The 17,730-nt window shown below is 41.8% G+C and overlaps 1 protein-coding gene across 1 annotated transcript in view; it reads left to right on the top strand.

Annotated features, from left to right (window-relative positions):
* Positions 1 to 17,730, top strand: part of xkr7b (XK, Kell blood group complex subunit-related family, member 7b) — a 126,467-nt gene continuing 108,737 nt past the window's right edge. Inside the window, exon 1 of the mRNA XM_033629506.2 lies at positions 1 to 686. Coding sequence (XP_033485397.1) covers positions 79 to 686 — 608 coding nt within the window. The 5' untranslated portion in view covers positions 1 to 78. The remainder of the gene's footprint in view (positions 687 to 17,730) is intronic.

Genomic DNA, 17,730 nt, shown 5'->3' on the forward strand with positions numbered 1-17,730 from the left:
CCTGCACACTGCCAGCCCCCTCCCTCTCTCTCCGTATCCCCACCTCTTTCTCTGTCTTTCTCTCCTATCCTAACCAACATGGCCGCTAAGTCGGATGGAGCAGCGGTGTCTGTGGAAGATGACAACACGCCCAGGAGCCTCTCGGAGCCGGGGAACCCCGCCGCCCGGCCCCGCTGCAGCGCCGCCGGCGGGAAACCCTACACCCTGCTGGACTGCTGCTGGGTGCTCTGCGCCCTGCTCGTCTTTTTCTCCGACGGCGCGACCGACCTGTGGCTGGCCGCCGACTACTACCTGAGAGGTGACTACTGGTGGTTCGGCTTGACGCTCGTCTTCGTCGTGGTGCCCTCCGCTGTGGTCCAGGTATTGAGTTTCAGGTGGTTCGTGTACGACTACTCGGATATGAGCGGCGGGGACGGAGCAGCGAGCGGCAGCGGGACCGACGCGGCGGCGGCAGGCGCGGCAGGCGAAGCAGCCACGGCGGGCGACAGCACTTTAAGCACCAAGGACAGCGACCAGCGCGGTGGGAGCGCGGCGGCGGGGAACGCCGCGAATGCTACCCCGGTTTACACATCCTCTGCCCCGCCTGCGACGGCAGGGAGAGTCGGGGGGCCCCCGAGGTGCTGCACCGTCTGCATGTGGGTCTTTCAAACCGTGCTTCACGTCCTGCAGCTGGGGCAAGTCTGGAGGTAGGACCGCTGGGGTCGGTGTGGGGAACAAGAGGGGCGTGCGTGTGTGCATACGTGCTGCTGGTGTGTGTTTAATATGTGCACATGTGAGAATTGCATTCCCGACAGGATAGTGGTGGAGATGTGTGTGTGTGTACGTGCTCACTACGTGCGTGCGTGTGCGTGCGTACATGCCCCTTCATGTGCATTGCATGTGTGCGCTTATCCCCCGAAATATTACCTTTCCTTCTCATGCGCTGGGGACAGACATGTGCAGAAATCGAGCAGGAGAGAGTGGGAAACGTTTTTTCAGAGCTGATTCTGTAGCATTCACTTCCACACAACACTTCAGCACTGATAGTAAAAATATGAATTACTCTCCCATGTGGCTTTTTGTCCATCTGCCCTTCTTGTCCTGACTGTGACAGAATCTGGACATTTGCGTTCAGCCGCCTGAGCTCTAACATGCAGTTTCCTCTTCTGGTTCCTGTGTCTGTCATGGTCCGGACATGCTGACAGGAATATTATTAAAAGCCCTGCGCTCCGCTCCTCTTCTTCTCCTCTGGCTGCTTGTCATGTTAGTGATCTTGAAACTGAATCTTTTTCTTCCTCCACACTTGATGAAATGTTAAGTGAGAGGATGCATGGGCAAAACCTTTAAAGGAGTACTCCACCCTCAACACATCCAAACTAATGTCCTATCCTGTGCTTTGAACTATTTGTATTCCCCGTTAGATATGTGCTCTGCTTTGATTAAAATTCCTCCAGAGCCACGTTCGCTTGATGTGAGACAACGTGTTGACTTGAATATGAAAGTTTCACAGCACCCAGAGTCTCTAATCATTTTTCAGACATTGTGAAACATAATTAGTATCATGATACTTCAGGCTCACACATCATCAGGTTGTTGCCTCATCACACATGATATACAATACTGAGAACACAGTGTGTGTTAAGTCTGTATACCACGAGAAATGATCTCTAATAACATATGAAGAGACAGAAATGAGATATTTTATATGCAGCGCTGGAGCTGGAGTCAAGTCCACTTAAGTCAAGTCTGAGCAGCTTCCAGACTGATTCAAGACAGAGTCTAAATGGAGGTCGAGTCCAAGTTGAGACAGAGACCAAATGTTCACAGTGAGAGTCGACTGTGATGTTAGTTCAGTCCTTTGGGTTTAGAAGAGTTTTAAATACTGAACAGGAAACTGCGTTTGCATAAATGTTTTATGATTTGCTGAAGTCTTTAAAACAGCTCTGAAAAATGTATAATGAATATATAGAACAGCGGTGTCAAACATACGGCCCGAGGGCCAGAACCGGCCCACTGGAGGACTTCACACACCTAATATTGAAGCAGCTGTGAAAGCTAAAGCCCTGTTTCCACTGAACAGTCTGGTTCAGTTCAGTTCAGTTCAGTTCGCTTTTTTCCCCATTTCCACTGTGAAAAGCTGTGGATGGTACCAATGGAACCGTTCCGTACCGTCCCCATGTTTGGCCCCCCCTCTGTTGGGGTACCTAGCACACAGATCTGGTACTAAAAGGTGGAGCTGTGAACACTGCAGTCTGATTGGTCAGTAGAGGACGGTCACTCTGCTCAGGGCTGAGTTGTGTCTGGTTTTGAGGCTCATGTAACCACTGTTCATACTGTGGAGAGTTTTATTAGTAAACTGTAACTATAAAATGAAAGGATGTTTTGCTGCCTCTCACAGCAGCTGGAGTCTGAGAAAAAATAACTTCATTCACTGGGCCGACTGCCGGCAACTTTTAAGGTGGAACGTTAACTTGTAATGTTACTCAATGCTTGAGTTGATGACGTGAATCCATCAGCACACCTTAAATTTCACTGTGACAACTTTGATCATCACTTTAGTTTTTATATGACAGACACTTTTAGTAATGAGTGGATCTTCAAACGTTTATATATATTTATTACGGCTGGGTGAACTGCATATATTCTAATCCTCACCCGGAGAAAAAAAAAGCATTGTGGAGCTACAGCAACACTAAACCCCTGAGCTTGCCTGAGAAGGACTAAATGCACAAAGCTGGTATTTTTAAATATCCCATGGAGAGAGACTCTCACTGCAGCCTGCTCTATTTTGTTCTGAAAATGTGGGCGTGCAGCCTCGTTCTGTGGACGATAAACCAGGTGCAGACTTCTATCTGTGTCACCGCTGATGAGGAAATACAGCAAGTGCTGGACGGAGCAGTGAGTGACAACAACCCCGCCCACATTTAAGAGGACTGTCTGTGGTGGAAACACTAAACAGACCGAGGGAAAAGGTGCCATGTCTGAAGGGTTACTGTTGGTTCCAAAGGTACTGTACTGAGTGTTGGTGGAAACGGGGCTTAAGAGCTGCAGCTTTTAGAAGCAAGTTAAATGTTTGTATTACTCTACAGTGGTTTTATATTTGCACATTTCACACTTATCATATCAACTAAGGATGCACGATATTGGATTTTTTGCTGATATCTGATATGCTGATATGTAACAGCTCATTTGACCAATAACTGATACAGATATTGATATATCCATTTTTCCCCACCTAATTTTAGTGATCATCAAGTCTCTTCTGTGGTGGAGTTAACATCATATTATGCAATATTCACAATTCTGATAGTTTATTTTAAAGCCAATATCGGCCGATACCCATGACAAGCCAATATTATGGCGCATCCCTAATATCAGCGTTTCTAAATTTACATAGTATGGGAGGTGGAGAGGATGGTATATGGTGTGACACCTGAGCAAGACGCCAGCCAAGCTGCAGACGACTCTTTAAGGTCAACAAAATCTGTGTTTTAGCAAGTCAACGCTGTTTTCCAGCAGCTTTTCAAGCAAGAAACGTGGGTGTTTTTTACCAAGACGTTGCTGCTTTTCCGTCCGGGATTGTGCTCCCAAACCGAGTACTTCAAACCAATACACGATCTTTTATTAACCGTAACCAAGTGGTGTTTGTGCTTAAACCTAACCGCACATTAACCACAGCATTGTTGAAACATAAAGATCCAGTGTATCCACTGAGTTGAGTGCAGTGCAGAGCGACAGCGATTGTGGAATACGCTCATGGGAATCACATGCACTAAAAAGCACGCACAGCTGGACTGTTTATTGTAACAAACCACAGAGAAGCTCAGATTCCAACACACACACAGGTAGCTTGGCTTCATTCTCTGCTCAGGACACCATCACTCCATCTTTGCATAGCACCTAGATGTTTGCTGCTATATTAATACTCTGAATGTGGTATGGTGCTCCTTTAAAGTAGGATTTCAAATGCAGGACTTTTACTTGTAATGAAGTATTTTAAGTCACAGAGTTGCAGCTTTTATTTAGTAAAGGTTGAGTATTTCTTCTATATCTCAATTTACATGTGTGCATAAAACAACCTGTCCAAAATGAGGATGTTCACATGGCAAAGATGCACCGTAGAACACAAGCAACCCCTGCACTGTAGTGCTGAAGAACCCTGCTGCACAAACACCTGACTGACAGCAGAGCAGCCATTGATGCTCGGCAGTACAGCCAAATCTGAAAAGAGGAGGGAAAAAAAAGCCAACTGGACTTAATCAAAACCAAAGTCTGAAACAGGTCAGAGTCCAAACACCTACAAGACTGAGACAAGACTGAGATGATAGAGGAAAAACATCCCAAGGCCAGACACGAGACCCAGACCAGGAGTGAGTAATGCAGTACTAATCTACAAGTGTTGGAAACAATAATGGAACATCCTGCAGTAGCTTTGAAAAACACACAAACAGTCACAAAGTATTTTAGAATCTGCTCTCAACCCTGCAGCGTTGGTAATGAAAAACCTTTTTTATTGAATATATTTTCCAGCAAGAATCAAGTGAAAAAAGGAAGCTTTTATTCTCTGCTTGTTCACGTCATGTCGATGTGGAGAGCTGTTGGAGGAAGTCGTGCATCTCTGTGTTTTAAGTTGAGTCACCTTTCAGGAAAATGGAACATGATTCCAAAAATGACAAAACAAGCTGTTGGTTTTAACCTCCTATAACAGGTCAAAGGTCAGACTCAGTGGAGAAAGAAATGTTTGCTCAGAGACACTTGAACAAAGGCTGCTGGATAGAATAAAACTATTCCGATTGTGCCTGTGATGATTTCTGCCCCTCAGAGAACTGAAATCACTTCTCTGTGTGAGCAAATGAGCGCACCACCCCGCTGAAGTGTCCTTGAGCCCTTAAACTTGCCGCTCCCGGGCTGCAGCTGACCTCTGACCTCTCTGTGACGGCAGAGGAAGACACATTTTTTTCCGAGGGATGTTACATCAACTAATTCAGAAATAGAGCATGTGGGAATTCACACGAGTATAATTACATGCAGACTCAGTAATGAACTGCATTAATGAACAACAATAAGATGCTGAGAGCTGGAGAATGAGAATGAGTTGATTTTAATGTGATAGTTGCTGCCGGGAGAGTTGGACAGTGTTGAGTGTGACTGGGATTTGAGTCTGACTCCGGTTTTAAATCTGATGAGCCGAGATGTATTCAGCACATGTGGAAATGAGTTCCACCTGCAGCTGAACATTTCATTTTTCTCTCCCCGTGTGATTAAGATCTGATCTTCTCATCAGCTGGAGCTGCAGAGAGCCTTGTTTTCTCAGTTCACATCTGGTCCCCACAGTTTGTTCAACAGAGTCAAATGGTACACTATAAAACCTTTATGTGGAATGCATTTTAATTCTCAACGCTGGGATTTGTTGGCTCATGTCTCATGTCAATGTCATGATAAATTTGTGTCATCATTTTGCATCATAGTAGCTCTGCAGAGCCAGAGTGAGGAGACGATACTGAAACACAACAATGGAGAGAAAGAAAGATTATTTGACTGGCATTTAGGGAGAGGTGTAAAATCAATACTGGTGAATATTTGCATCGGATTGGAGTTAGTTTTTGGCATAAACTACTAGATCTCACATTCGCTTATTAAAAACAGACAAGAGATCTCAGGTATTTTGGGTGCCTCGTTGTGATATTCCATCCATTTTCAGCTTATGATTTTGCAACACTTTCTCACTCCGACCTCGTCACATACCGATGTTAGGTCATGGATTTCCACGTCAAGATATGATGTGCAAGGTACCCTGGGTGTGTTGGTTGTTGGTGTTCTGGGACACTGTGTCAACTTCAGCCTGTTACATGCATTGTTTGTTTTCAAAATACACTTCTGTTTCACAGGAAATGTACAGTTTGCATACAGTCTCTTTCAAAATAAACACAGTATGACGGTACGATCATATGAGAGTATTAGGGCCACATTGAAGGAAAAAAAAAAGAGATTTCAAGAATAAAGTCGTAATTTAATGAGAATAAAGTCATAATATTACGGGAATAAAGTCATAGTTTTTAAGGAAATAACCAACAGCAAACAGAATGGGTTAGAGGATGAACCTGCTGGTGGCAGCTGCTCTTTGTCTCAGGTGTGTTGCCTCGACACACACATACGAGTTTTTTCTCGTAATATTACAACTTTATTCTCGTAATATGACTTTTTTTTTCTCAGTTACGACTTTATTCTCGTAATATTACGAGGTTTTTTTTGTAATATTACGACTTTATTCTTGTAATATTATGACTTTTTCTTCTCAGTTACGACTTTATTCTCGTAATATTATGACCTTATTCTTGTAATATTATGACTTTATTCTTGTAATATTATGACTTTTTTTTCTCAGTTACGACTTTATTTTTGTAATATTACGAGTTTTTTCTCATAATATTACAACTTTATTCTTGTTTTTTTTCTCAGTTACGACTTTATTCTCGTAATATTATGAGTTTTTTCTCGTAATATTACAACTTTATTCTCGTAATATGACTTTTTTTTCTCAGTTACGACTTTATTCTCGTAATATTACGAGTTTTTTCTTGTAATATTACGACTTTATTCTTGTAATATTATGACTTTTTCTTCTCAGTTACGACTTTATCCTCATAATATTACAAGTTTTTTCTTGTAATATTACAACTTTATTCTCGTAATATTACGACTTTATTCTTGTAATATTATGACTTTTTTTTCTCAGTTACGACTTTATTTTTGTAATATTACGAGTTTTTTCTCGTAATATTACAACTTTATTCTTGTTTTTTTTCTCAGTTACGACTTTATTCTCGTAATATTATGAGTTTTTTCTCGTAATATTACAACTTTATTCTCGTAATATTACGACTTTATTCTTGTAATATTATGACTTTTTTTTCTCAGTTACGACTTTATTCTCATAATATTACGAGTTTTTTCTCGTAATATCACAACTTTATTCTCGTAATATTATGACGTTTTTTTCTCAGTTATGACTTTATTCTCAAACTTTGTCCGTCTGCCATTGTGCTCGTGACTCAACTATCTCATGCCCAACTCCTCATAAGGACCAGCTCCAGTCCCTGATTGGCTGACCGACCAGTTTGGCAATATATGACGCATTTCCTGCCGTAAAGCAGATTTTTTCTGCGAAAATTCGTCCCTGGTGGCAGAAGTTTATTGCAAAGTCACTAAGTAACCTATGTAAACGCTGATAGTCTGATTTTACTGTGACCTCTACCCTGTGCAGCCCACATTATTTTCATAATGATATAGGCAAATATGATGTCTGTTGCTTCTTTAACTGATAAAACACTTTTGTCATTGAGCTGCCAGAGGTGTTTCCAGAGCCTTTTCAGTGTAGATTAGATTCAGTAAAGCTGACCGAAGTATCAGATGCATCTTTAATCTCTGTTTAACCTTCAGTCATTCAGAGAAGATGATTCACACCTTGTGTTTGCTGCTTAAACATGTTTTAATATTTACTACTAGTGAACACTGACCTTGTGGGCTTCAAATTCTTTGTAAAATCTATGATTCTGGCACATATTCTGATTTAAATGCTGAAAGAAAAAAAAAACTCCACTGAAATGAAATTAGTTTCTGAGAGAGGCTTCAGCAAACAGCCACCGAGCTCATGTTTTTTTTTTGTAGTATTCAAATCACTGGATTAAGGCAGAATCCCTATTTTTGCTGACTTTTATCTTTTTCCTTCTTTGTCTCGCATCTCTGTCAGTCTTTAAAGGATAATCCGCGTAAATACGATAAAGAAACAGAGCAGCGAGTGGTGATTACACTCTGTTTTACATCATTTTTTCTGGATATTACAATAATTAAACTTCCTGTCCAGATATTTCCAGCAGCAGCAGAGGATTTTTCAGCGATTAAAAACACCCAGTGTTGGTGTCGATCAACGAGCCGATGGCGGGGTAAAGTCCGTTTCAAAGGCGAAACACAGAGCAGGGGAGCAGGACAGAGCCCACAATGCATCAGACAGGTTGAGGTTTGAATCAAGGTCGACTCACCTTTTCTCGTCTGGAGACTCTCGCTCTGCTTGTTGATATCGCTTTCTAAATCTACATTTAAAATCCACAGCTGAAAAGCAGCAAGGTCACATCTCTTTATCGGAGGGCTGGTGAAGGGTATTCTGGGAAGTGTAGCAGATCTCTGACTGAAGCAGGTGAAGCACTTTGGGAGAACGTGGGTTCACTGAGGAAGTGATTTTAGCACTTTATTATAAGTCATGGTGATTTTTATTGATTTTCATGAACTGTTAGAAGATTCATTGTTTTGTTTTAATGGTTTTCAGCTGATTACAAAGACACTGTCAGTCTGTTAGGCAGGTGCATACCATATCATACTGTTCATGATAATACCGGTATAATATTTAATATGATAAGAAAACCTTATACCTTTTTGACATAATGACATCATAGCGTTACACACAGCACCAACAAGCATGGCTTTAAGCGACGGCTCCACAGTAGAGGAGTTAAGTCACAAAAGTGGGGTCGACTTCAATAGTGTGGAATCAATGTTTTATGAACAGCCCGAAATTTTTAGACCCTTTTCATGACAAAGTAAACTCAGTGAGTGCCTCTTCTCTCTCGCTGTGTGCACGCAGAATTTGATGTGTTGTGGTTGATTTGAATTTGTTGTACTACAGACTTTCCACCGGGCGGCCCACTTGGCCTAAGTTGACCCCTCGTCTGACCTTAAGCCTCCTACAGACTGAGATTTTGGCAGTCTCATAAGTTCAGTGCAGCTACACTGTGTGAAATGGATCTGATAAACTTGGGTACGACATCAAGTTTGATGTCTGCAGACTGTACGATGTACAGGCAAGGCTTCACCAGGTTTTCCTCTTTGCTGGAATCCCACACATTTCTTTCAGCACGTTTTGCCTCCATGGCGAGCTGCTGTCTGTCTCTTTGTTTGGGTTTAGCGCCAGTGCATGATTTTGTGCTAGATTTCTATTGGTTGGTTGGTAGACGCAGGTCGTAGCAGCAGTCACATGCTTGATGCTTCATACAAATGGAAACTTGCATAGTTCCTATTTTCCATGACTTATACCGGCCAAGTACCCTGGAAATCCAGAGTTCTCGCGAGAGCACAATTTGAATTTGCTCAGCGAGTCACTCTGGCAATCAGTAATGATGCTCATTACCCATGCCGTTGGAGCCAAGCTGCACCAATGACATCGGTGTATCTGATATAGGCGGGCCAGAGACGAGCTGAACAGATGACGACAGCGCTGTGATGATGAAGTCCGGAATCAGTCAGTAAACACTGCAAGATGGCTACGGATGAGCACCAGTTGTTTGAAACAGCTTTGGCCGCTACAGTGAGTGAGTTAGACTTGGCTTTTTCTCTAAAAGAGGAACAGAAGACGGCACTCGAGTCTTTACTTTGCAAGAAGGACGTTTTTGCTGTTTTGCCAACCAGATATGGCAAGAGTCTAATCTACCAGTTAGCTCCACTGGTAGCTAAACTCTGGATACGTCACCCCGTGTATTGTTCTGATTGTTCGTAGTGTTATCCGATTGCATGCAGTGATATTTTCAAATGCATGCTTGGTGTCGCCCCTCGAGTTGGGCCATTTTCATTGCTCATGGCCAGACCCTAAATCTTTCTAGATTTGGGTCTGGATTTCCAGGCTACCGGCCAAACCCTCTGCTTTTAGACGTTACATGTGTATGTGATGTTGTGTGGCAGCGTTTGTTATGGGGACAGGACCATAACAAGTGCAGCAGACAGAGCAATTTTATTATGGGTCCCCAAAATCATGGAAAAGTTTTGAAATGTCCATGAAAATGTAGGAACCGTATATAAAATAAAGCCGTACATAAAATTTAAACGATTTCCTGCAGCTGTATGTTCTTGAAATTAACAATAAAGTATTTTTGATTTTATTTATTTTTATTTCAAATATTTAATTATTTGTATTATTTTATTTCATATATAATATAATATAATATAATATATATATATATATATATATGTATATATATATATATGTATATATATATATATATGTATATATATATGTGTATATATATATATATATATATATATATATATATATATATATATATATATATATAATTTTAGTGTTTTATTTTATTTGTTTGTTATTATTTTGTCATATAATCAAGAATATCATCATTGCAGGAAAAAAAAACTCAAATATTGAGATATTATTTTGGGCCATGTCACCATATCTCTGCCATCATGTACACCAAGCTAAAAGTAATGTGGTCTAATACACCAGTCCTGCACTAAATCCTTCTTTCATGACGAATATAATGTTTAGTTTTTGTTGAAACTGTTTGAGAGGTTTTGATTTAACCGTGTGAACATTCTGGAGGATGTAGTTTGTGTCGTGCTGAAGCTGATTGCATTATACAGAGAGGTGATTTCCCATCATCGTCATCTGTTTAAAAATATGCACTTCAGACATCTACCATCTCCTGATTTAAAAGGTTTTTGGACTAAAAAAATCTTCAAACAATGTGACGTACAGACAGCCTGGTAGGGACACAGAGCGTGGACAGATGGACAGACAGGTGGACAGACCAACAATCAGCTTCAGTCCCTCCTGGAGTTCAATGGTCGGCCAGCGCTGCAGTTTTTTTTAGGACAATCCAATTGGTTCCTGCCTGTGCCAGACCAGATCAATCAGTCCCACAAGTAATTGAATCGGCTCCAAATGGTCACTCAGCTCAGGTGGTCTGACTGCTCGTCGTGCCTGTCCGGCCGCGGCTAATAATCAGCCCGAGTGGCTAACTGGCAGCCTCGATGTAGCTCAATACGCTGAATCATTCAAATCTTGGTGTGTGTTTGTGTGTGTGTGTGTGTGTGTGTGTGTGTGCATGTGCGTGTATGCATGCATTCGAGGGGGGGTTGCTTCACTGTTCATTCAGAAATGAAGTGACTCCAGTGATTATTGCTCTGACTTTTCATTTCAGTTTCTTGCTCTGTCACTCAGAGGCTCTTTAAATGGTGGTTGCCGGGGGTAACAAGCGATTGGCAGCCATGTTGGAGGAATGACAACAAAAGGAGAATGTTAGCAGGTCCTCCTGTCAGGTCTTTTACCTCTTACACATGGATAAAACAACATAACTTTGGCCTTCTCTCTGACCTGCAGCATCTTCTCCATCTTCTCTGTCACACAGCTGAGAGCAGATGAAGTGTCGTGCAGGTCCGGGCCGAACACAGGGTCCTTCTTATCGTCTCCTCTTGCTCTTATCTATCCCTGTTTGTCTTAACATCAGCCCTTTTCACAGAGCCCTGCACTGCTGGATCGATGATCTGCTGCAGAGTTTTCCATGATAAACTGAATCTGTAATTTCATCTGAGAAAAGACTCAGTTTCATAATGTTCTGTTGCTGCTCTAGTTCTTATTTATTTGTCTTTACTGCTTGGAGACATTTATGATGAACTTTCTGCTCTGATAATTCTTATACTGCGTCTAGGACGATATGAAAATATCATGTCCTGATTATCTTGGCCAAAATAATAACTATTTACGATATTATTCTGATAATTATCGAGATATGATTGAAGGGCACTGTGATGATTTCTGCCTCTCAGAGAACTGAAATCACTTCTCTGGGTGAGTAAATGAGCGCACCACCCTGCTGAAGTGTCCTTGAGCCCTTAAACTTCCTGCTCCCAGGCTGCAGCTGACCTCTGACCTCTCTGTGGCGGCAGAGGAAGACCATTTTTTCTGAGGGATGTTACATCAACTAATTCAGACACAGGGCATGTGGGAATTCACACGAGTATAATTACATACAGAACTAACAAAATATTCACAGTATCATCCTAATAATCATCTAAATATGCTTAAAGGGGACCTGCTCTACTTTCTGTATTTTGCAACTTACATTGTGTCACAATGTCGCATGTTCATAAAAAACATAGCCAAAGTTTCAAGTGTGTGCCATTCACAATAATACTGGTATGATTTTTAGCATGATATGAAAAATTCATATACTGATACTTGCGATATTTTTGGTTCCACAAAGATGAGCAGCTTCAGTAGTGTGGAATAAACTGTGGCGTCCTGAATGTTTTATGAACAGCCCCGGACTTCTCAGACTCTTTTAGCGACTTACCGCTCAGAGGGAACTCATTCAGCGGCTCCTCTGGCAGCAGCACAGCGTCTCTCCCTCTCCTCTCTCAGCGTGCGCACACAGGAGTCAGTGTCATCAAGTGATTTTGTCATAAACTTTGGCTAATGTAAACCTACGTGAATAAACTCCATATATGTGACTGTGTGCTAGTTGTGGTGTCATAACAGCCTGTCACAGGTTACAGCCTGATGATTAGAGGAGAAATGGCAGAGCATAAAGGTCCAGGTGGAAAAAAGAAAAACAAAAAGACAAGGAAATCACCAGTTGATTTATATATATATATAGATCCCAGGGGACATTTTTTTGTATCTGGGAGCTGTTTAAATGTCTAATGTCTGGTAGATTTTATTTAGTTGAACTATTGATATTGTAACAGAATCTGAATCTCACTCTGAGTTACTGTTGTTGTTCACAAACTAAAGAAATATTTTACTGAATATTTGAAGGCAAGCTGTAAAACTATATCACTTATTTTGTTGCCATTTTATGTTCTTGAATTAATACACTACATTGACGATAAAAGTATACATGGTTCCATCCCTCACTCTCTAAATATAAATTCTGAGCAGTTCTTGGTACTGAAGTGTGGTCACAGTGCAAGAATTATAAATTAAAGTATCCATAAAAGAGTGGGGATAAAAACAAAATCTGCTTGATTTTTTAATTAGCTGTTGATTAGACTCACAAGTCAGTCTTTAGACGCTTTGCTTAACTAAAGACTGATGACTTTCTCCCTGATTTTGTGTTTAGATGGGCAGATACAATTTCAGAGTTTAAAAAAACTCCCTACATTGCAGAACCAATAGTAAATCTGCAGGGCGGTCCTTCGGTGGCTCGCTGAACTCTTGTGCTCGTAAACATAGTCCGACTGCGTTAAAAGTTTTAAACAAAGTTGCTGTAAGTCCTTCGTTTCCACAATCTTGTGGACTGAGCACACGTTTGATAAAACAGAGTTAAATCTCTCGGCATCCATTTTCAAGCTCTCTGTGTGTTTGTGTCCTTGCGGACGAGAAAAGGGGGAGCACACATTTCCGGGAGGGCATGTGCTTTTAAAAAATGCAAGAGGCGTTGCTTTGTTGCCGGCCATTTTCGCTGGTGTGTTAAACACACTTAGAAAGGAGTGTCCCCAGACTATCAGAAGGCGGAGATCTCTGATTGTCTGGTGGTGAGACTAGCTGTTGATGGACACTATGGACCATAAAAGAAATGCCTAATTATTACAATGTTTCCGTTGTGCTGTCACAGCTGCAAAAAAAATCAAAACAAATTGTGGATGGTGACGAGACAGTTTGAGTAATATCTCAGAAGACAAAAAATAAATAGTAAATCTTTTAAAAACATTTAGTGTTGAGTGATGTAACAACATGGGAACGTTGATTTCCTGTAGCTGTAAAACTGATGACAGAAAGTAAAGTGCAGTATTATTATTAGTCTTGATTAGTCGGAGGAGTCTGTCTGGTGACCAGCTGCAGACGCTACACACCTGGAGGAAGCAGTAGAGACTGTGGCTTTAGTTTGTGCAGTGTTGGAGCAATAATATCAACATGGGGAGATGCTTTTTTTGGTATTTGTTTTGAGCAATTTGGAACTCTGCAGTTTTTCATCTTATTCTGCTAAACAAAACATGAACTTCCTGCAGTGAAGGAAAGAGCAAGTGGGTCCAGAGTGAGGAGACGATACGACACGCAGCAGCTGCAGCACACAGGAACAGACTCCCAGGACGTGGGAACGCACTATGTGGAAGGTCGGCCTTTTTTAGCTTCTATGTTTAAATGCAGTCTTCTCACATGACATCCAAGTCACGGAAGTAGGCTGCTGTTTCTGCAGAAGTGAAGTCAGGTTGGGTTTTTTTGTGATCAAAATACAGAACACAACAAACACACAAACAACAACAAGCACAATAACAATAATGTTTGAAGACTGGAATGATAAAAAAATATTTTTACAAAACAAGAGGCCGTGGCAGTAAAAGATAAGAATATGAGACAAACATCCCCCAAGTAGAAAACAAATAACAGTTGACTGAAAACAAAAGAAAAACAAACAGTCAAACAAAGCATGTATTGTTTACAACCAAGCTCTTCCACTTCAAAACACTTTAACAACTTTAACAAATCCGTCAACATGGGGAATGTTCCGAGTACAGGGTACATTTTTTGTTTCAGAATTGAGAACACTACAGTAGAGTAAAGCTCATTTGGGTATAAAAAAAGATAAGAAACATTGTATGGGTCCAAAAATCAGGCTCCCATTCATTAGCCCTTTTTAGACAGGAGTTGTGCAAATTTGCAGGAAAGCCCAATCAGTCTTTTTTCAGCATTGGCAGTATAAAAACAAAATCGGGGAGTGCAGCAGAATGCCGCCTACCTTCTTTTGTTTATACAGAATGCACCTTTTTCGGGGCAATGGGGGGCGTGAGCAAGTAACAAAACGTGTAGCTCAACGTGTGACGTAAACAGTGACGTGGGAGGGAAGCCACGGCTGGTCAGTCCTTCGGCGATTCTCTCGTAAGTCGGCCCGTTCTTCACCGTCCCCGTCATCTGATGGTTAATGGCCTCTTCGTTTGCGAGGACAAGGAGGGCGCGCAATTCTTTGTCTCCCCAGTTGCTCATCTTTACAGTGTCTGTCAGGTTTGTGTTTCCCTCTTGCTACTAGCTGCTCGCTAATTCCTGCTATCAGCTGTTTCCTGTTTAACCACCGCCAGTGGCTCGCACACGCGGCGTCATCAACAGCTCCTCCCACAAGTCTTCAACAGCCCCTCCCAATGTGGAAGGGCGCCTCTGTCTTTTTAAACTAAAAGGGTTCTGCCAATATGTCTACCCTATGAGGCGGGAAATTGGGCGCCTCGGATCAACTTGCCAATCCGGCTCTGTGTGTCTAAACGCTCGCAGCATGCCGGCAAAATGGCCCAACATTGGTGGAAAATCTGGCAGTGTGAAAGGGGCTAGAGTCTGTAGAGCAGCTCCAGACTTTATACGCTATGACATCACAAGTTTGAGACTGACTCGTCTGGTTTCTGTCTACCGCTGAGGTCTACTGACAATGCGGCAGTATTTGATAAGTGAGTGGTAAATGGACATGCATTTGTATAGCGCCTTTCTAGTCATTCGAACACTCAAAGCACTTTGACACACATTCATGCACAGGTGGAAGCATCATCGGGAACAAATTGGGGTTCAGTATTTTGCTCGAGGATACTTCGACGTGATCTTCCGATTGGTGGACGACCCGTTCTACTTCTGAGCCACAGCTGCTCCTGAATGTTGGCTCCTTCTGTTCCACTGTCCAAACAAAGCCCATAAAACCATCTACAGAATCATGACAGGAAGAAGACATGTCTAGACCTGTTGATAAGTGTCCACTGTACCCCGACAGCACAGAACAGATTATATTTTGTCGACTACTTTTTTCCATCTTCAAGAGAGTCTCAAGGTTTCCAGGATTTACTGAACGTTGAACTCATTTGTTGCTTTTCTCACTAAAAACTGGAGTCTCTGGGCTACGTCTCCGTTCCTTGACCCAAACAAAGATGGCAACAGGAAATGATCGCTGCCTCTTAAAGATTTTGTTCATGACATCACAAGAAGTCGAAGGGTACAGCCTGAGACGATCAGGAGGTAAACAGTTAATAGCAGCTGTTTTTATTCCATCTCTGCTTGGAGAGACACAAACAGTATTAATTGAGGTGAGACAAGACAATATGTCGTCAGTTTTCATCCCTCAGGTCTCTGATTTGTTTCCTGGGGTTTTCTCTGTGAAGACATTTGCTCTAACAGGGCTGGAAAGGTCTCTTTAAGTTTCTGTGTTTTTGCCCTTAAGGTATGATCCTGCAGCATCCAACGGCCTGCAGGGAAATGAATGAGAGATTCATGAAAGTCAGACAGAAACACAGACTCACAGAGAGACAGACAGATGGACAGCTTGATGGTCTTGCAGAAAGACAGACAGCTGTAAGAACAAAATGTCCTTTTTATAAAGCACGTTTTTTTGTCTCTGCAGTCGATACCTTCATCAAGTCTTTCAGAAATGTTGTCAAAGTTATAATCCATACATTTGAATATGTGACTCTGGATTCTTCTATCAGTCTAAAGTCAATGACAGCCTGTGACTAACAACAGTCGGCTGTTTACGGTCAGCTCTGTGCGTTGTCATGGATACGTTGTACACAAAACAACTTGCCAACAGTTTGCAAGGCTGGGGTAGAGATGCATGCCCCAAAGAAAAGCCCACATTTCTGGTTGGAAGAGAAAACATGACCTACTTTTAGACATTATAAAAGACTCGGATATTAACAGGTTTTTGGATATGCGCAAATATCACATCGCTGACCTTTTCAAGAAGATGGCTGTGTTGTCACATTCCAACAAGTCCACCACCAGTGGAAAACTGAAAAAAATCAATCTTTGACGCAAAATGGCACAAGCGGCTCCAGCTGTTCCAATTTTCTATATTTTGACGAGATAAATGACATGATGGGGCATGTTAATCAGAATCACACGGCTGCTTGTAAACAGGAATATTAGTGGAATATTCATTTTTATTAGCCATGTGAACAGGTTCATAGGAATATTGTGTTTTTTGGAGGAAGGGTAAAAGATGTATTAAATATTTTGTGCATGTCCCAGACAATATTTGCATGTGGGGCTCATGTGGATAGTAAATGGGCTGTAAAATGCCCCCTATATGAGACTGTCCACGGGTTCAATAATGGTCCCATGCCAATTGGCCACACGAATGGGTTTACCCAAATGGGCCGTGCATGGGTTATGCTAGGGCTACCTGGGTACCAAATGGGTATGGGTCCACCATGGGGATCTTATCTGGAGCCCACTCAGGTAAAATCAAGCATGTGGGCAATCGGCATGGGGCCATTGTAGAATTTGTGGACAGTCCCATGTACGGCCCACTTTTCAGCCCATTTATAACACACATGGGCCCTGCACAGAAATGTCAGCTGGGATAAATGTAGTCATGTGGACAATTGACAGAAAATTTATCTGCAACTATTTTGAAAACATAGTAATGATAAATAAATTTGATCAATGCATCCTGTAGTTAAAACCATCCAGTTGATTAATTCAACACCACTTATATAACATATGCCTCACAACCCTCCATAACCAGCTGTGTTATCACTTGAAAAAACTCAACAGACAGTAAAGCTGGCAGCAACCACATGCTGTAGATGGAGTTTGTGTAGCAGGTAAAAAACCTGCTCCACCCTGCCTACGTGATGTATCAGTCCATGTCCCGTTAGGGTTTCGCAACGGTATGAGATTCTCACGGTACGATAACCATCTTTATTACTTAACTTCAAAATTGGAACCATTTTGTCAATGGATGTGTGTTTCAAAAATAAATGGGAGATTATCCACCCAGTTGCACTTCTTTATTAATATCGCTGATAATCAAATTTACACGTTATGAAAACTGACAACTTTTATATTATGGTATACCTTGAGATCTCTTCCTGGGCTCCTGTAATAACTGGTGGCCTGGTTGTTTGGGCTGAGTGAGCTCCTTCAGTAGAATGATTCTGTTTTATTATATTACTGACGGTTTAGTTCAGGCAGAAGATTAGGAATGGTTTGCTGATGTT

The sequence above is a fragment of the Epinephelus lanceolatus genome, chromosome 8, assembly GCF_041903045.1.
Source record: "Epinephelus lanceolatus isolate andai-2023 chromosome 8, ASM4190304v1, whole genome shotgun sequence".
Taxonomy (NCBI): domain Eukaryota; kingdom Metazoa; phylum Chordata; class Actinopteri; order Perciformes; family Serranidae; genus Epinephelus; species Epinephelus lanceolatus.